Source organism: Oncorhynchus mykiss, chromosome 6, assembly GCF_057628025.1.
Source record: "Oncorhynchus mykiss isolate SJ-2025 chromosome 6, ASM5762802v1, whole genome shotgun sequence".
Classification (NCBI taxonomy): Eukaryota; Metazoa; Chordata; class Actinopteri; order Salmoniformes; family Salmonidae; genus Oncorhynchus; species Oncorhynchus mykiss.
In genome coordinates this window covers 71,795,853-71,817,053 of record NC_143027.1, presented here as the reverse complement: position 1 = coordinate 71,817,053, position 21,201 = coordinate 71,795,853, and the positions used below count along the sequence as shown (strand labels likewise).

At 43.8% G+C, this 21,201-nt stretch overlaps 1 protein-coding gene across 1 annotated transcript in view; it reads left to right on the top strand.

Annotated features, from left to right (window-relative positions):
• The window catches only part of LOC110526508 (voltage-gated potassium channel KCNC1), a 30,799-nt gene extending 10,208 nt beyond the window's left edge, over positions 1-20,591 (top strand). Inside the window, exons 2-4 of the mRNA XM_090239354.1 lie at positions 6,745-7,684; positions 19,254-19,532; positions 20,341-20,591. Coding sequence (XP_090095480.1) covers positions 6,745-7,684; positions 19,254-19,532; positions 20,341-20,477 — 1,356 coding nt within the window. The 3' untranslated portion in view covers positions 20,478-20,591. The remainder of the gene's footprint in view (positions 1-6,744; positions 7,685-19,253; positions 19,533-20,340) is intronic.
• Positions 20,592-21,201: the final 610 nt, after the last annotated feature.

The following is a 21,201-nucleotide window of genomic DNA, read 5'->3' as shown; positions in this document are numbered from 1 at the left end:
TGGGGATATCCTTGTCTCATCGTGCACTAGCGACTCCTGTGGCCAGGCCGGGCACAGTGCACGCTGACCAGGTTGCTAGGTGTACAGTGTTTCCTCCGACACCTTGGTGCGGCTGGCTTCCGGGTTGGATGTGCGCTGTGTTAAGAAGCAGTGCGGCTTGGTTGGGTTGTGTTTCGGAGGACGCATGGCTCTCGACATTCATCTCTCTCGAGCCCGTACAGGAGTTGTAGCGATGAGACAAGACAGTAACTACTAACAATTGGATACCACGAAATTGGGGAGAAAAAGGGGGTAACGTTTTTTTTTTTTAATAAAAAAAACATTTAAAAAAACAAAAACAATGTTTCCTTGATTAATTTATATATATTTTTTAACCTTTATTGTAGTTAACAGGGAGTCATGCTAAGACCAAAGTCTCTTTCACAGATGAGTCCTGTATACAGATCAATATTCACATCAATATAGCAAAAGCAAAACACATACAGGATGATGATACAGGAGGGGCTGAGCCAACTGTGAATGAGGCCTTAGCTGTTTATGTTGTCGGTAGTTACATTGGGATGTGTCTAGTTATTGACACTGCTTTTAAACTGTCAGTCAAGGCCCTTCTAGATCTGCAAGGGCACTCACACAAAGGCTAAGCATCTCATGTACTAAAACTTAGATGGACAATTATTAGGCAACTTGATCCCTACATGGTAATTTACTGGCAGCCAGTTACCTGTAAGTTACTAAAGAAAACAGGAACAGTATGTTACCGTAAATATAACAGGATTTTTAAAAACCCCACAGAGACAGTCCTTGATTCACATAAAACAACCTTGTCCACCCTCATCATCAGCATGTGAAAAGATTCATGCCTAATAACATTTAGGAAAACAAACTCAAACAAACACACATTACATAAAAAAAACACTATATATATATACAAAAAAACATAAGTATTTATCTAAAATTACACATACTGCATGTCATGCACACTCATAAACAGGCAATGCAAATACATTGTCACAAACGCATACAGTAAGCCCAGAGAAAGGCAGATGGATGGAGGGAAAGGTCGTTACATAAGAGAACGTGACATGCTTTCATCTCTAGAAGGCATGAGTCTAAAAGGGAGAGTGTGGGAGGGGTTGTAAGAGAGAAGGGTCTGGTTGCAGTTTTATTTTGTTTAGCATTGACTTAATGCTGTCTCCTACACTTACAATGGCACTGTGACTGAAACATCTACAGATACAGGATCTTAATTTGAGCCAGTTTTCTACAGCAGGAAAATAATCTTGCAGCAACAGGAAATTTGAGTTATTATGTGTATTATAACTAATGGACATTTTTTGCAGGGGTTGATGCATTTCTTGTGAGGGCAAATCATGTCTGAAATGCCAAACTTTAGAAGCCTTTTTAATACTAAAAAACACTACAAGTTTGCATTTCAGCAATGAAAGAGTGATCAAATTAAGATCCTACATCTGTAACTTACTTCCAACATTTCCTGATTAAGCATTTGATATACTTGACATGTACATGCTTTCTGTGGCACAGTCTACGTTGCAGCCTTTTAACTTAATTACATTGTGTATTTACTATCTCAATGCATCCTCTCAAACAAACGACATGCTTGCGATGTTGTGTATTTGAGATATTACTACACTGCTGGAACTAGGAACACAAGCATTCTGCTCCATCCGGAAGAACATCTGATAAATATGTGTATGAGACCAATACAATTTGCAGAGTAGAACCCACAGCAAATCTAAATATATTTTGTGCACAATACCATTGATTTAATTCCATATTGAATGTTAATATCCATGCAGTATTCTGCTTAGTGGTTGTGTCCTTAAACTAGCAGGTACAGCACACTGCCAAGTGTCACACTCAGACTTACATACAGTATTTATTATGGTCACATTTCTATCTTTATTAATCTCTGTCCATTAAGCTTCTTATTTAGTGGTGTTGTTGTTAATTCAGTTCCATGTAGCAGAGTCTTGGTAGTGAAGCTGCTGGGTGTTTATTTCCCAGCGGTATGGCTCCTATAACCATCTCTGATGAGAGTGTGATGTGTTTCTGACAGAAAGGCCTGCTGATTGGTTTCCTTGGAGGAAGGTTATATTCTCAGTTATAAACTCAGCATTGTCTTTGACTCCCTCCCACTGAAGGATGAGGCCATGCCAGCCTAGACACAAAGGGAAAAGAACCACCCTCTCAAAGCTGAGAGGTGCAGTGCAAATGCTTGCTTGCTCTGGTCACTCTGCAGTGTAGACATTATGTTTGGGTCGGCGTCAGTTCTGTGCATGGGATTGCACTGTATGAGTGGGATTGTAGGTAGGTAGTCCTGTGTGAAGGCGGTTCCTTCACCTGTAATGCAAACAGGACAATGGCTCATGTTCAGCACTTCTAATACTTATTTGCTTCAAACCGGAATGATACAGATAAAGGATCTTAATTTGATCCCCCTGTTGCACGAGAGCTTTCCCTCAATGCAGGACATTCAAAATGTGTAGTGTAATTGAGGTTTAAAGAAGGTTTCTGAAGGTTGTCATTTCCACTTTGAAATTTCAGACTTGATTTTCCCTACTGAAAAATGTATCAATCCTTACAAAAATGTACATTAATTATAATCCACATAATAATTATAATTTCCTGTTTCTGAAGGATTATCTTCCTGCTGTAGCAAATTAGCTCAAATTAAGATCTTGTCATGTATTTTTAGTTATTTTTACTTGCCTATTACAGTGGTGGAAATTTGACTCCCTAATGGTTCATTCAAATGACTTCCTGGCTTTCTGTAACACTGATTTATCACAACTCAACAAGCTAATCACACATCTATTACGGAAACACCCCCACATCCAAACCATGACAACATACAGTAATTCACATGAGTGTGTTATATTGCACTTTGCCTCTCATTTATAGTAAGACACTCGCTCATTAGTTTTCTGTAAATGTTGCTGATACATGTTCTGTTGAGAACACCAGGGAAAATATAATTATGCTAGCATTTTCCACCAAATACATCACAATCTGCCTTGGATGATGTTTACACACTCAGCCATGCATGCTAACAAGCACATGCTCTCACACACACGCTCAGATACATTCATGCATGCACACACATTGTTTGTGCTGCAGGTCAGAGGTAAGAACGAGGAAGGGTGGCTCTCATGTTGGCTTAATGTATTGTAATATGAGATTAGAAGTTTGTCTCAAGATAAAGCTTTCAGAGAATGCATTTAGGATACAAATTGCGCACATGCCATGATACCACTCTGTCTAGAAGTTCCTCAATGATGTGTTGATCCTTTCCTCTATCTATATTACACTGCTGTTTCTATGTTCAGTGCCAGCAGTCTGTAGCCAGTCATGGAATAAACATAAAGGAAAGGTTAGTCAACGTTTTTCAAAGATAGCTGTTTCATTTCCTTTCTCTGGAGAGTTCAATTTGACTCATGGAATTTGTGTTAACGGCTTAAGTTCCTTCATTAGTGAACAATATGATACTTTTCCAATGTTCCAGGTTTTCCTCTTACAGCTGCATATCATACTTTATTAACGGCTCAAGTTCCTTCATTAGTGAACAATATGATACTTTTCCAATGTTCCATGTTTTACTCTAACAGCTGCATATCATACTTTATTAACGGCTCAAGTTCCATCATTAGTGAACAATATGATACTTTTCCAATGTTCCATGTTTTACTCTAACAGCTGCATATCATACTTTATTAACGGCTCAAGTTCCTTCATTAGTGAACAATATGATACTTTTCCAATGTTCCATGTTTTACTCTAACAGCTGCATATCATACTTTATTAACGGCTCAAGTTCCTTCATTAGTGAACAATATGATACTTTTCCAATGTTCCATGTTTTACTCTAACAGCTGCATATCATACTTTATTAACGGCTCAAGTTCCTTCATTAGTGAACAATATGATACTTTTCCAATGTTCCATGTTTTCCTCTAACAGCTGCATATCATACTTTATTAACGGCTCAAGTTCCTTCATTAGTGAACAATATGATACTTTTCCAATGTTCCATGTTTTACTCTAACAGCTGCATATCATACTTTATTAACGGCTCAAGTTCCTTCATTAGTGAACAATATGATACTTTTCCAATGTTCCAGGTTTTACTCTAACAGCTGCATATCATACTTTATTAACGGCTCAAGTTCCTTCATTAGTGAACAATATGATACTTTTCCAATGTTCCAGGTTTTCCTCTTACAGCTGCATATCATACTTTATTAACGGCTCAAGTTCCTTCATTAGTGAACAATATGATACTTTTCCAATGTTCCATGTTTTACTCTAACAGCTGCATATCATACTTTATTAACGGCTCAAGTTCCTTCATTAGTGAACAATATGATACTTTTCCAATGTTCCATGTTTTACTCTAACAGCTGCATATCATACTTTATTAACGGCTCAAGTTCCTTCATTAGTGAACAATATGATACTTTTCCAATGTTCCATGTTTTACTCTAACAGCTGCATAACATACTTTATTAACGGCTCAAGTTCCTTCATTAGTGAACAATATGATACTTTTCCAATGTTCCAGGTTTTACTCTTACAGCTGCATATCATACTTTATTAATAACGATGTTGCTGTATTGATACGGATAGTTGATCATGTTGGAGAAAATGTTGGATGTTCTGAGAACAATGTCACATGGACTTAGATATTGGATATTCTGCACAGGACGTTGACAGCAGTTAGTATTCATTCTCAGTCCAATGACAGGCCTCAGTAATTAAATCCATCCAGGGATGCTGCTGATCTATTTTCACACCAATGAAATAATGGAAGCAAGTCTGTCACCTTTGCTGGGCTTGTGAGAGAAAATGTTGTGGTGACAAGGACAGTAACACTCTCTTCTCTTCCTTCTGGCCTTACCACAACCTGTCTTCATTTCAGAAACCCAACCAGAAGGTTATTTTTATGTGGAGGACAGGACAGATGGAAACAGTCAGAGTGTGGAAACAAAGTCATTGAATTTCATTTACACTTGTGGTTTGAAGTGTTATTGTGGTTGTTGTTGCTGCAGTGGTTTTCGTGGTTGTTGTTATTGTTGTTGCTGCTGTGGTTGTTGTTGTTGTCAATGTCTAGTGTGTGTTGCATGTGTGTCAGAATGAGAGTGAGAGTGTGAATGAATGTGTGTGTTTCTAAGAAAGAAATCGCAGTGGGCTTTTCGTCTCTCAGACGAATGTGTGCCGTCATCTCCAGGCCTCTGCTGCATCAGGCAGGTGGAGGAGGCATATCTAATGTACCCTTTTATCAATTTCATTAGCACACATTGCAGAAGGGCCTGCAGCTTGCAAAGCCTTCAACAACAATAGGCCTGATCAGAGTGATTCGCTCTAGCACAGTGTCTTTAAAAGTAATGACGTTCTCTCAATTTAATGAGCCAGTCAGACTGTCTGTATTGTCTTTTATGTCTCTGATTCTGTATCTGATTGTATCAGTGGAACACAATGTACATTTACTACAGTGAATGAAAACTACTGGAAAAGGGCACTGCATAGGTTTAAGTGTAAAGGGTTAACTAGAATATGTTTTTGTGCCTTTTTCCATTATACAAGCCTCTCAACGGTCACTGGAGGTTAACTAGACCACTTCATTTCTCAACACCCCGGTGTGCTTCTTTTGTCAATGAATCCTTTCTCCCGAGAGGTTGTTGTTGTTATTGTGAGTATCAGGGTTGTAAGGTGTGTCTGTCTTATACTGTTTGGAGTTGAAAATATCAATTTGATTTACCCTTTATATTGACATTGCTTTGGCTCAGTTTGTTAAAAGTCAAGGATGTTGGAAGTTGTGTACCATGCACAAAAATAACTGTCTTGGAAAAATAACCTAATTGTCATTTGTTCTTCTTTAATGGAATCACTAAGCCCTTCATGTCCAGGTAGGACCCTGGCTCTATCACTACTGTACGTACTGTGGCTGTTGTGTATGTGCCTGGCAGCGCCTGCCTCCTCTCAGACCTGGACCTGTTTAAAGATACAGTCCGGGATCTTAAGCAAAACAAAATCTTAACATAGTGAACAAATTGGATTTGTAACATAGCACATGAATTGGATTTGTAACATAGCACACTAATTGGATTTGTAACATAGCACACGAATTGGATTTGTAACATAGCACACGAATTGGATGATGGAGCATCACTTTAATAGTCCAGTGGTGTTAAGTGGAGTTATGCAATCCAATCAGTCTCTTCTGGCAGCAGCAGCACTACTGTCAGCCCTAATCTATGGGCACCAGTGTATAGCAGCCTATACATTAAGGACTATGCATTAAAACACTATTCAAAATGTATGAGGTGGCATTGTCACATATTATCGTTTGGGCCAGATGCCATGGTGAAGACAGTGCCCTCCAGGAAATAATACCTTAAGTGCTGGCGCAAAAGCTGACCCAGAAACAAGCTTTCCCCTGTACAGTACATAACATCCCCCTCCGTCCCTCCCCTCCTCCCTGCAGGCCCCGCCAATACTAGCAACTCCCTTCCCGGTGGAGCACCACAGTTTAGGTGCACGCCCTTTCATGTGACACTCAGTTAAGAGTACTGACCTAGATGTGTGTTGTAGAACTGAAGAGAGCTGTGGGGGTGTTCTAGTGCTCTGTTCCTTCACGTTTGTATTCTAAGCTCCCTCGCTTATAATCTCTCCCTCTCTCTTTCCCTCTCCCTCCTTCTCTCCCTCCCGCTCATCTCTCCCCTGCAGTGGATAGCCTTCGCCTCCCTGTTCTTCATCCTGGTTTCCATCACCACCTTCTGCCTGGAGACACACGAGGCCTTCAACCCCATCATCAACCGGACAGAAATTGACCCGCTGGACAACAGCACGCGGGTCTACCAAGAGACTGAGACCGTGGTCTTCCTCACCTATATTGAGGGGGTCTGTGTGCTGTGGTTTACATTTGAGTTTATAATGCGAGTGACTTTCTGTCCGAGCAAGCTGGAGTTTTTCCGTAACACCCTCAACATCATCGACTTTATTGCCATCATGCCCTTCTACCTGGAGGTGGGGCTGAGTGGGCTCTCTTCCAAGGCGGCTAAGGATGTACTGGGTTTCCTACGCGTGGTACGCTTTGTCCGGATCCTCCGGATCTTTAAGCTGACTAGGCACTTTGTGGGACTGCGTGTCCTGGGTCATACACTCCGAGCCAGCACTAATGAGTTCCTGCTCCTCATCATCTTCCTTGCCCTGGGTGTGCTCATCTTCGCCACTATGATCTACTATGCTGAAAGGATTGGTGCCAAGCCCAATGACCCCCGAGCCAGCGAGCACACGCACTTCAAGAACATTCCTATTGGATTCTGGTGGGCGGTGGTGACAATGACAACCCTGGGCTATGGAGACATGTACCCTCAGACATGGTCTGGCATGCTGGTGGGAGCGCTGTGTGCTCTGGCTGGTGTGCTGACTATCGCCATGCCAGTGCCTGTTATTGTCAATAACTTTGGGATGTATTACTCCCTGGCGATGGCCAAGCAGAAGTTACCAAAGAAAAAGAACAAGCATATCCCCCGCGCCCCACTTCTGGGCTCCCCCAATTACTGTAAGTCGGAGGTAACCTCACCTCACCACAGCACGCAGGACGACACATGGCCCCTGGCCCCACAAGAACCACCAGAAGAGATCTTAGAAATAAACAGAGCAGGTAGGAAAACTTTCTGCCGAATGTCCATCTGAATCTCAATGAAAACAAAAAAGAAATGCTCAAAGAACTGACTGAACTCCCCTGCCTTCACACCTCCTCCTCCTTCTCCTACTCATCCTCCTCTCTCCACCTCCTCCTCCTTCTCCAACACATCCTCCTCTCTCCACCTCCTCCTTCTCCTACTCATCCTCCTCTCTCCACCTCCACCTCCTCCTTCTCCTACTCATCCTCCTCTCTCCACCTCCTCCTTCTCCTACTCATCCTCCTCTCTCCACCTCCTCCTTCTCCTACTCATCCTCCTCTCTCCACCACCTCCTCCTTCCCCTACTCATCCTCCTCTCTCCACCTCCTCCTCCTCTCTACCTCCTCCTCCTTTCTCCTCCTCCTCCTCTCTCCACCTCCTCCTCCTCTCTCCTCCTCCTCCTCTCTCCACCTCCTCCTCCTCTCTCCACCTCCTCCTCCTCCTCCTCCTGCTAACTCACCAGTCAGAAAAACAGCCATTCTCCACACCAGGAGCCATTGAATGTGGAGAGCCCCTACATGGCAGTATGTTGACCAGTGACCACTCCACACATACAAATACGTTATCAACTCCACTGCCCACTCGCCAGACATTATCAACTCATACCACACTAGACCAAACCTCATACCACACCAGACCAAACATCATGCCAGATCAGACCAAACCTCATACCACACCAGACCAAACCTCATACCACACCAAACCAAACCTCATACCACACCAGACCAATCTCCCCCTCAACTACCTTTTCATCTCTACCCTGACCAGTTTAATGCAGTGATAAAAACACTAAAGGTAACACAGTGGCACATACAGTAGCCAGCCATCCCGACCACAGATGTTAAATAGCCTATTTCCTCCACTCAGATGGAAAATACATCACAATTTATGAATCACACATAAGACTTTCACACCCATGCATTTATGATATTTCCTAGTTAACTTATCTGCTTGTGTGCTGTCTCAGGAAAAATACTGCAGTGCTGTGAAACAAGTTTAAAGCCTGCAGACATATTGTTCATCTGGCTGATTGCCAAATGTATTTGTATGATGCATAGGCCAGGTAGCAGAATAGGAAGCTTTTCAGAAACATATATATATATATATATATATATATATATATATATATATATATATATATATATATATATATATATATATATATATATATATACAGTGGGGAGAGCAAGTATTTGATACACTGCCGATTTTGCAGGTTTTCCTACTTACAAAGCATGTAGAGGTCTGTAATTTTTTTATCATAGGTACACTTCAACTGTGAGAGACGGACTCTAAAACAAAAATACAGAAAATCACATTGTATGATTTTCAAGTAATTCATTTGCATTTTATTGCATGACATAAGTATTTGATAACCTACCAACCAGTAAGAATTCCGGCTCTCACAGACCTGTTCAATTTTCTTTAAGAAGATCTCCTGTTCTACACTCATTACCTGTATTAACTGCACCTGTTTGAACTCGTTACCTGTATAAAAGACACCTGTCCACACACTCAATCAAACAGACTCCAACCTCTCCACAATGGCCAAGACCAGAGAGCTGTGTGAGGACATCAGAGATAAAATTGTAGACATGCACAAGGCTGGGATGTGCTACAGGACAACAGGCAAGCAGCTTGGTGAGAAGGCAACAACTGTTAGCGCAATTATTAGAAAATGGAAGAAGTTCAAGATGACGGTCAATCACCCTTGGTCTGGGGCTCCAATCAAGATCTGACCTTGTGGGGCATCAATGATCATGAGGAAGGTGAGGGATCAGCCCAGAACTACACGGCAGGACCTGGTCAATGACCTGAAGAGAGCTGGGACCACAGTCTCAAAGAAAACCATTAGTAACACACTATGCCGTCATGGATTAAAATCCTGCAGCACACGCAAGGTCCCCCTGCTCAAGCCAGCGCATGTCCAGGCCCGTCTGAAGTTTGCCAATGACTATCTGGATGATCCAGAGGAGGAATGGGAGAAGGTCATGTGGTCTGATGAGACAAAAATAGAGCTTTTTGGTCTAAACTCCACTCGCCGTGTGGAGGAAGAAGAAGGATGAGTACAACCCCAAGAACACCATCCCAACCGTGAAGCATGGAGGTGGAAACATAATTCGTTGGGGATGCTTTTCTGCAAAGGGAACAGGACGACTGCACCGTATTGATGGAAGGATGGATGGGGCCATGTATCGTGAGATCTTGGCCAACAACCTCCTTCCCTCAGTAAGAGCATTGAAGATGGGCCGTGGCTGGGTCTTCCAGCATGACAACGACCCGAAACACACAGCCAGGGCAACTAAGGAGTGGCTCCATAAGAAGCATCTCAAGGTCCTGGAGTGGCTTAGCCAGTCTCCAGACCTGAACCCAATAGAAAATCTTTGGAGGGAGCTGAAAGTCCGTATTGCCCAGCAACAGCCCCGAAACCTGAAGGATCTGGGGAAGGTCTGTATGGAGGAGTAGGCCAAAATCCCTGCTGCAGTGTGTGCAAACCTGGTCAAGAACTACAGGAAACGTATGATCTCTGTAATTGCAAACAAAGGTTTCTGTACCACATATTAAGTTTTGCTTTTCTGATGTATCAAATACTTATGTCATGCAATAAAATGCAAAGTAATTACTTCAAAATGATACAATGTGATTTTCTGGATTGTTGTTTTAGATTCCGTCTCTCAAAGTTGAAGTGTACCTATGATAAAAATTACAGACCCCTACATGCTTTGTAAGTAGGAAAACCTGCAAAATCGGCAATGTATCAAATACTTGTTCTCCCCACTGTATACACAGTTGAAGTCGGAAGATTACATACACCTTAGCCAAATACATTTAAACTCAGTTTTTCACAATTCCTGACATTTCATCCAAGTAAAAATTCCGTTTTAGGTCAGTTAGGATCACCACTTTATTTTAAGAATGTGAAATGTCATGAAATTAGTAGAGAGAATGATTTATTTCAGCTTCTTTCATCATATTCCCAGTGGGTCAGAAGTTTACATACACTCAATTAGTATTTGGTAGAATTGCCTTTAAATTGAGTAACTTGGGTCAAACTTTACGGGTAGCCTTCCACAAGCTTCCCATAATAAGTTGGGTGAATTTTGGCCTATTCCTCCTGACAGAGCTGGTGTAACTGAGTCAGGTTTGTATGACTCCTTGCTCACACACGCTTGTTCAGTTCTGTCCACAAATGTTCAATAGGATTGAGGTCAGAGCTTTGTGATGGCCACTGCAAAATCTTGACTTTGTTGTCCTTAAGCCATTTTGCCACAACTTTGGAAATATGCTTGGGGTCATTGTCCAATTGGAAGACCACATTTGCGACCAAACTTTAACTTCCTGACTGATGTCTTGAGATGTTGCTTCAATATATCCACATAATTTTCTTCTCTCATGATACCATCTAGTTTGTGAAGTGCACCAGTCCCTCCTGCAGCAAAGCACCCCCACAACATGTTGCTACCACCCCCGTGCTTCAGGGTTGGGATGGTGTTCTTCGGCTTGCAAGCCTCCCCCTTTTTCCTCTGAACATAATGATGGTCATTATGGACAAACAGTTCTATTTTTGTTTTATCAGAACAGAGGACATTTCTCCAAAAAGTATGATCTTTGTCCCCATGTGCAGTTGCAAACCGTAGTCTGGCTTTTTTATGGCGGTTTTGGAGCAGTGGCTTCTTCTTTGCTGAGTGGCCTTTCAGGTCATATCAATATAGGACTCTCTGGATATAGATACTTTTGTACCTGTTTCCTCCAGCATCTTCACAAGGTCCTTTGCTGTTGTTCTGGGATTGATTTGCACTTTTCGCACCAAAGTATGTTCGTCTCTAGGACACAGAATGCATCTCCTTCCTGAGCGGTATGACTGCGTACTATTGTTTGTACAGATGAACATGGTACCTTCATGCATTTGGAAATTGCTCCCAAGGATGAACCAGACTTGTGGAGGTCTATAATTTTTTTCTGAGGTCTTGGCTGATTTTTTTTTATTTTCCCATGATGTCAAGCAAATAGGCACTGAGTTTGAAGGTAGGCCTTGAAATACATCCACAGGTACACCTCCAATTGACTCAAATTATGTAAATTAGCCTATCAGAAGCTTCTAAAGCCATGACATCATTTTCTGGAATTTTCCATGCTGTTTAAAGGTACAGTCAACTTAGTGTATGTAAACTTCTGACCCACTGGAATTGTAATACAGTGAATTATGAGTGAAATAATCTGTCTGTAAACAATTGTTGGAAAAATTACTTATCATGCACAAAGTAGATGTCCTAAACAACTTGCCAAAACTATAGTTTGTTAACAAGGAAATTGTGGAGAGGTTGAAAAACGAGTTTTAATGACTACAACTTAAGTGTATGTAAACTTCTGACTTCAACTGTATATATTCACTACCAGTCATAATCTTTAGCACACCTACTTATTAAAGTGTTTGTCTTTATCTTTTCTATTAAATAACACATATGGAATCCTTTAGTAACCAAAAAAGTTTAAACAAATCAAAATGTATTTTATATTTGAGATTCTTCAAATAGCCACCCTTTGCCTTGATGACAGCTTTGCACGCGCTTGGCATTCTCTCAACCAGCTTCATGAGGTAGTCACCTGGAATGCATTTCAATTAACAGGTGTGCCTTCTTAAAAGTTCATTTGTGGAATGTCTTTCCTTCTTAATGCATTGAAGCCTATCAGTTGTGTTGTGACAAGGTAGGGTGGTATACAGAAGATAGCGCTATTTGGTAAAAGACCGCCCATATTATGGCAAGAACAGCTCAAATAAGCAAAGAGAAACGACAGTTCATCAATATTTTAAGACATGAAGGTCAGTCAATACGGAACATTTCAAGAACTTTGGAAGTTTCTTCAAGTGCAGTCGCAAAAACATTCAACACTGTCTCTCATGACGACCGCCACCAGAATGGAAGACCCAGAGTTACCTCTGCTACAGAGGATGTTCATTAGAGTTACCAGCCCAAAGAAATGCTTCACAGAGTTCAAGTAATAGACACATCTCAACATCAACTGTTCAGAGGAGACTGTGTGAATCAGGCCATCATGGTCAAATTGCTGCAATGAAACCACTACTAAAGGACACCAATAAGAAGAAGAGACTTGTTTGGGCCAAGAAACACAAGCAATGGACATTAGACTGGTGGAAATTTGTCCTTTGGTCTGGAGTCCAAATTTGATATTTTTGGTTCCAACCTCCGTGTCTTTTTGAAATGCAGTGTGGGTGAACGGATGATCTCTGCACGTGTATTTCCCACTGTAAAGCATGGAGGAGGAGGTGTTATGGTGTGGGGGTGCTTTGCTGGTTACACTGTCTGTGATTGATTTAGAATTCAAGGCACACTTAACCAGCATGGCTACCACAGCATTCTGCAACGACACGCCATCCCATCTGGTTTGGGCTTAGTGGGACTATCATTTGTTTTTCAACAGGACAATGACCCAACACATCTCCAGGCTTTGTAAGGGCTATTTTACCAAGAAGGAGAGTGATGGAGTGCTGCATCAGATGACCTGGCCTCCACACTCCCCTGACCTCAATCAAATTGAGATGGTTTGGGATGTGTCGGACCGCAGAGTGAAGGATAAGCAGCCAACAAGTGCTCAGCATACTTGGGAACTCCTTCAAGACTGTTTGAAAGCATTCCAGGTGAAGCTGGTTGAGAGAATGTAAAGAGTGTGCAAAGCTGTCATCAAGGCAATGTGTGGCTATTTAAAGAATCTCAAATATAAAATATATTGATTGATATATATTGATTTGTTTAACACTTTTCTGGTTACTACATGATTCCATATATGTTGTTTCATTGTTTCGATGTCTTCACTATTATTCTACGATGTAGAAAATAGTAAAAATAAAGTAAAACCCTTGAATGAGTAGGTGCTCTAAAACCTTTGACCAGTGGTGTAGATATATATATTTTTAACAGCGAATGCTTTTATTTCACAGTTAACTTGTTGAACTAACATTGCACCAGTGATATCGCACTCTAGAAATTACTGCAATAAAAGAGACAGCCTGGTCTCCTGGAGACCTGTGTGTCTAACCTGTGTAACTCATAGGGGAAGTTGGACAAAGACAGCAGAGAGTGGGTGTTTCCCTCAGAGAACCTATCTATTTGCAGAAGGTCCCTTGGATGGATGATGACTATGTTGCTCTTAAATGTTTTTCTGCTTGGTGACCAGGCCAGTTGTAGCGAGCACGAGCAGCTTGGGGGATTCTCAGTTACTCACAGGCTGATATACTGTACATCGCCTACTCATGATAGGGATAGGGCCCAACTGATTCCATCGGGTTCCCTCTTCTATGGAATAGTGTGAGTAGTGTATATTTATGCTCTGCCATGAGGGCCTGAAGTGGCCATGAGTACATCTTGTAATGGCTCCTTATTTACTGCCACATGTTACGGCCAGGCATCATTCCACTCTACGTCTATGACTAACAGCCCTCTGAGCACTCTCACACACACAAAAAAAAAAACACTGCACCCCTCGATCGCTGGCTGTACTCCTGTTTATAATAGAATCCTTTATAACTTTATAATGAATGTTTTCCCTGGAGAGTTGTGATCCAAGATGTCCCACTTCTCTACTGATTAGATTCCAACGATACTATTCAGTGATAGTTATTTGTTTGTAACAAACCAATTTAGATTACCTTGACCTCTATCTGCACCTTTACTTTGTAGCCTGTCAGATGGCGTCTACACGCTGAGCCATCAGGGCCTGTCATCTGACCTGACTCCCTGCAAAGAGAACATCCAGAGGTGACATAATGACCTGTCTGCTGGAGGAGAGAGGAAAAACATTAACAAGGGTCACACTTCCTGACTTTCTGACTTTGCCTAGTCATATGATACAGGATGTGCCTAAGTCTCATTACTTCTATGATCTTGACCAATGAGAGTTAGAGTTTCACCAGGCACTGCCATAATGTGCATTATCTGGAGGTGGTAAAAACAAAGATTTTTTTCACCTTCCCACCATCCTCTCTCTTACTTAATGTCTTATTTATTTAATTCTCCCCAATCTTTTTTCCATGCCAATGCCCGTTGCCATGACAACAGTGTCCAAGCAACACACATTGCACAATAGGATTGAGGTTCCCGCCAGGAACTGCAGCTATTCACTTGCTTCTCCTATTATTCACACTGGGCTGCAAAGCAGAATGATGGAATAAGCAGCCAATCTGAAACTCATTTAGCACCCAATCAGAAAACAGTTTGACCAGCTCATCCATCTACTGTACATGATGTCACTGAATGGTAATTGAACAGACAGACATTAGAGCAACACTTTACATTACATGAACATTGTTCCAAAGTTACCATAAGGGATATATTTATGTAATCAACTCCTTAAATATATGTAATCACACATTAATACACACATTCAGGAACATGCTGAGCATGGGCCCTCAAGATGGTTTGGATTCAGCTCAGGGGGAAATGAATAATGCGTGTAGAATGTTGTGATTCTGGCACATAAGTTGGCATTCTCTATATACGGCCTCCAATGGAGTGAGAACTCTGTCTGTGTTACCCTCGTCGTTGGAAGGAGACCAAGGTGCAGCGTGGAGGTGTACATATTCCTTTATTAAATGAACACCGAACAAAAACAACAAAATGCAAAACGAAAAAGCTCTATGCAGCAAAGAAAGCAACTACACACAAATCCTAAGTATGATCCCCAATCAGAGACAACGATAGACAGCTGCCTCTGATTGGGAACCCTACTCGGCCAACAAAGAAATATAAACATAGATTTCCCACGCTAGTCACACCCTGACCTACCAAATAGAGAATATAAAGGATCTCTAAGGTCAGGGCGTGACAGTACCCCCCCAAAAGTGCGGACTCCCGGCCGCAAACCTGAACCTATAGGGGAGGGTCCGGGTGGACATCTACCCTCGGTGGTGGCTCCAGTTCGGGACGTAGCCCCTGCTCCCTACGCTGATCCCTCCGCTTCTGTGGAACCGGACCATGGATCATTGCCGGAGGCTCTGAACTGGGAACCACCGCTGGAGGCTCTGGACTGCAGCTCGTCGCTGAAGACTCTGAACTGCAGACCGTCGCAGGAGGCTCTGGACTGCAGACCGTCGCTGGAGACTCTGGACTGCAGACCGCCGCTGGAGGCTCTGGACTGCAGACCGTCGCAGGAGGCTCTGGACTGCAGACCGTCGCTGGAGACTCTGGACTGCAGACCGCCGCTGGAGGCTCTGGACTGCAGACCGCCGCTGGAGGCTCTGGACTGCAGACCGCCGCTGGAGGCTCTGGACTGCAGACCGTCGCAGGAGGCTCTGGACTGCGGACCGTCGCTGGAGAGTCTGGACTGCAGACCGTCGCTGGAGACTCTGGACTGCAGACTGTCGCTGGAGACTCTGGACTGCGGACCGTCGCTGGAGAGTCTGGCCTGCGGACCGTGGCTGGAGACTCCGGACTGTGGACCGTCTCTGAAGGCTCAGGACTGTGGACCGTCTCTGAAGGCTCCGGACTGTGGACCGTCTCTGAAGGCTCCGGACTGTGGACCGTCTCTGAAGGCTCCGGACTGTGGACCGTCTCTGAAGGCTCCGGACTGTGGACCGTCTCTGAAGGCTCCGGACTGTGGACCGTCTCTGAAGGCTCCGGACTGTGGACCGTCTCTGAAGGCTCCGGACTGGGGATCGTCTCTGAAGGCTCCGGACTGTGGACCGTCGCGGGAGGCTCCGGACTGGGGACCGTCGCTGGAGGCTCCGGACTGGGGACAGTCGCTGCAGGCTCCTTGCCATGAATCATCAATACAGGCTCCGGGCCATGGATTATCACTGGAGACTTCGTGCCATGGATCATCACTGGAGCCTCCGGGCCATGGATCATCACTGGAGGCTTCGTGCCATGGATTACCACTACAGGCTCCGGGCCATGGATCATCACTACAGGCTCCGGGCCATGGATCATCACTGGAGGCTTCGTACAGGGAGCTGGAACAGGTCTCACCGGACTGAGGAGACTTACTGGAAGCCTGGTGCGGGGAGCTGCCACAACACGTCCTGGCTGGATACCAATTTTAGCTCGGTGAGTGTGGAGAGCTGGCATGGGATGCACTGGGCTATGAAGGCACACTGGAGGCATAGTGCATAGAGCCGGCCCAGGATATGCTGGGCCGTGGAGGCGCACTGGAGGTCTGGAGCGTAGAGCTGGCACAACACGCCCTGGCAGAATCCCCCCTGTAGCACGGCAAGTGTGGGAAGCTGGCACAGGCCGCACTGGATTGACAAAGGACATCTTGGGCCAAAGAGACGCACCGGAGGTGAGGAGCGCTGAGCCGGCACAATCCGTCCTGGCTGAATGCCCACTCTAGCACGGCAACTGCGGGGAGCTTGCACAGAGCACACCGGGCTGTGGATGCGCACTGAAGGCATGGTGCGCAGTTACTCGCTCCCCACGGTAAAAATGGGGAGTTGGCTCAGTTCTGAAGCCTGACTCCGCCAATCTCCCTGTGTGCCACCCCCCCCAAAAAAATTAGGGGCTGCCTCTCGTGCTTGATTCATTGAGCTAATCTAAACATAGATTTCCCACCATAGTCACACCCTGACCTACCAAATAGAGAATATAAAGGATCTCTAAGGTCAGGGCGTGACAGTCTGAGTCCTCCAGTCTTTGGACAAGAGGCATGGGCTGTTTGATTAGGATGAGGGATAGGCTAGGATTGCCAAATATACAATGCATCAATTAACTTTTTACAGCAGTCTACACAATAGAACTCACTTTCTAGGAATAAGAGAGCTGGGAAAGATTACATAACTTTTAAAGTACTGTTCTGTACTCCTCATGAAGATGGTCCCTTGAGCAGCTGATGTGATCGAGCGTTCTGGCTCGACACACACACGCACGTACGCACACACACACACACACACACACACATAGCTATCAAATAAGCTACTTGCTTATTTATGACATCCATTACTTAGTTGCATACTTGAATATGGTGTGTGCTAATTGTTCGAAGTTTGAACAGATGGACACATCTATTTTTACTAAATAATGTCAAAACACACAGACACACATTGAGGGACCAGTGAGGACCCGGTGAAATGCCATTGGGATGACTATGAGAGTGCAATTCCAAACAGCAAGCCAGTGCAGTAAAATAAAAGAAAAAACACCCTCTGAAATTGCTGTCATCATTTATTCAGTAAGCTGTTTTTAACCACATGTGCAACACAGACACTTCTGGACCAGGTCCGCTAACTGACATACAGTATCTCGCTCTGTGGTTGTGCAGTGTGGCAACACATTTCAACGAGAAGCGATGAGTATGGTTCTGCGAGAAATGTTGTTCGTGCAGTAGAAAGTAGAGGGTAAGGTGGCTGTAGTGATGGCTGACCAAAATGACCAGAATGCATCATGCTTCTATTGGAAGTGTTGTCCTCCACAATGCCAGTGATGGACAGACCTCAGTGATATGGTCATTACTGCTGTATCATCTTTACTCTCCCTCTCTTTCCCGTAAAGAGGCACCATCTGGACAAATCCTCTGCCACTTCATCACATCAGACATGCACGATGACCTGGCCAACAGCCAATCAATAGAGCCCATGACTTGGATACAGATATCCAAAAGATGAATGAGGGGATGGGGGGGAAGTAAGAGGGGGATGAAAAAAAGACAAAAGTCAGCAGGGATAGGGAGAAGGGGATGAACACAGAGGCTGCAATTAAAGTGTAGGAGGAGAGAGGGAGGTAGGGAATGGAGTCTTTATTCATTGAACTATTCTGAAGAAAGTGACTCATCTCCCACTCTCTCTCCCCTCCTTCCTCTCCCTCCATCCCAGGGGGTCTGCGTCACACATACAATGGTTGTGTGTGGCTGGCTAGGGTCTGTGTGCTGCCTGCTGCCTGCTGCGCTGACAAGAGCAGATTAATTACTGTAATGTGTAATGGGGTGAAGCATCAATGCAGCAGAGACACCATTGCTAATATCTGCAAGTGTTACCCACAAATAATGTTTTACTACAGCGGTGACAGTGATGGTCTGGGATGTGTAGTTCAGTCTGGAGATGTAATGCTTATAAGGCCCACGAGGTATGACATGTGAGGCCTGGATGATCAAGTGGTAGTGGTCCCTGTTCTCTCAGATTGTTGTGAGTTGGTCACCTTTACTTACCATACTGAAGATGAAGAATCGTGTGGCACTATGGTTATTTTATTGACCTGTAAATAGTCACTGCTATGTCTGTAACGGCGGTGGTACATTTCCAGGACAGGAGCTTGTTAGTTTTGAGAGTGAGGGATTTGGGAAACCAAAGAAAGCATATATTCCGTGCCAAATTGAGCAGCGTCTGAAGTTTTTGTTAGTTGAAGTTCCTGTGGTTGGGATTTGGGCAGTTGGGAAAGGTCCATGTTGATTTTACATTTTTAAAAGTTTGATGATTGTGCTTCAAAACTGTTACCTGGTTGATTTAAAAAACAGCCAAGCTTGCACACAAATGCCAGTGCTGACACATCCTCTTCTACACCATTGAGGAATCACCACCAAGTTCTTCTCCCTCTGTTTCAGCACCACAAACTGTTTTTCAAGATCCAAAAGTGAACGGGGAAACATCCAAGGATCCAGCCAAGAGAGCAGCCAAGGAGTCAGCCAAGGAGTCAGCCAAGGAGTCAGCCAAGGAGGCAGAAAAAGCAGCGCTGGCCAATGAAGACTGTCCCCACATAGACCAGATCATGTCACCTGACGACGGCCTGATCTTAAGCCCTATTGACCGGTCCGAGCAGCAGCCCTGCTTCCTGCTGGCCATGGGCGGGCGGCCAGGCCACACGGCGGCCAGAGTCAGGAAGGGTACGTTATATGACACACCTAGACACAGGCCCTACATCGGGGCACACATCACAGGGCTTAAATCTCAGGACACACCTTCCCCAGGGCACACACTTCAGGGAACACATCTCAGGGAACACACTTAAACTCAAGCACAACACACTTTCATGTGTACTCAGTGAGGAGAAACTGCACACACAAAAAGTTGTACTGTAAGTCTGAAACATGACACAAAAAGACACTTTAGAGAGCACACACATTATTTTTGTTGTTGCTATCTCCTATATCACAGTAGGTCTTGTCCTTACTATCTTTGTCTATACAGCTTACAACACAATAGGTCCCCTACCCAGGTACTACTGCTGAGCGACACAACATCACCCCCAACATTCTTATTTGGCATTTGGATGCCTTTTTCTCTGTCCAACTCTTCTCTTTCATTAAAACTGAATCATCTGAATTACTCTTACTTTTATGGATTTACTTCCGCAAAAAATAAGTTACTGAACAAATATATAAACAAATCACTAATCAGTGGTCTTGTTTTTCTGTTTCGGGATTTTCTTTAAATGATTCTTTACGTTACCATGCCAACCCTCCTCTACATTTCTGGGTGTTCTATTCTTTCCATTTGGTTTGTTCACTATCACTGAGACTACCACACTGCCCCCTGGGCCAACCTTAACTTTCCCTTTTTCTGTTTTTCTTTGTCGTATGTTTGTTTTTCCTTGTTTATCCTCAACTCATTGTCTGATCTGTTTGTTCCTCCCTCCATCACTCCCCCCTTCATCATCCCTTCATCCTTGATTTGTGTCTAATTGGCCAGTAGCTGGCCCTTCCCAGGGGAGGTCACTGGCGGAGCCGGCGCCCCCATGCCCACCGCTCAGCCCCCAGGGCTACCCTCTGCTGCAGCTAGCTGGGTGGGTATGTGGTCAAGAGGACGGCCATGCCACACTCACAACCTGACGCCCCAGCCTCTAGCACTAAAGAATAGCACAATGAAAGAAATGCCTTGTTCACCACACCGAGAGATCCTTACTATCCTTATGCTCTACAATAACATCAGGCCTTCTTCATGTCCTCTAGTCTACAGTTACACCAGGCAAAGGCAGAACAAGTGCAAGCAAAAGGCTTCTATGATGAATCTAATCTGAAAAAGAAGAAGAAGCTGATTCCACAATTGTTGCAGTATCAAACTATAATGCCAGTGTCATCCGCAGCTTCTTAAATTAGCTGTTTGTGAGCGTAGGGAGATGAATCACAAGCATATAATACTGTATATTGTTGTCATGGGCTAATAGCATTGCTAAATCTCACCTGCCATCATCCCCAGCCAAGTTCCCAGACACTGGCTAAGACAGAACCTGCTACAGCCTCCACACAGTATACAATTTACACATACTTTTTATCCTGTCTCCTCTAGAGCACAGTGGAGCGTTTTTTGGTCGAAAGGTCACACATTCCCACTGTCTCCCATAGTGAACTGCTCTTTGTGAGCATGATCTTAGGATTAGGATGGACAAGTTCAGTGACTCTCAAGAGCCATAACACAAACACAACAGTAATCCACTGTGTCCACGTCATGAGACTGATCCATTACATGAATCAAGTAGGACGATCACTAACAGTAGCTAAGAGTACACATGCCCTCACTGTTGTATATTCTATGTCATGTGTTTATGAATGTGCT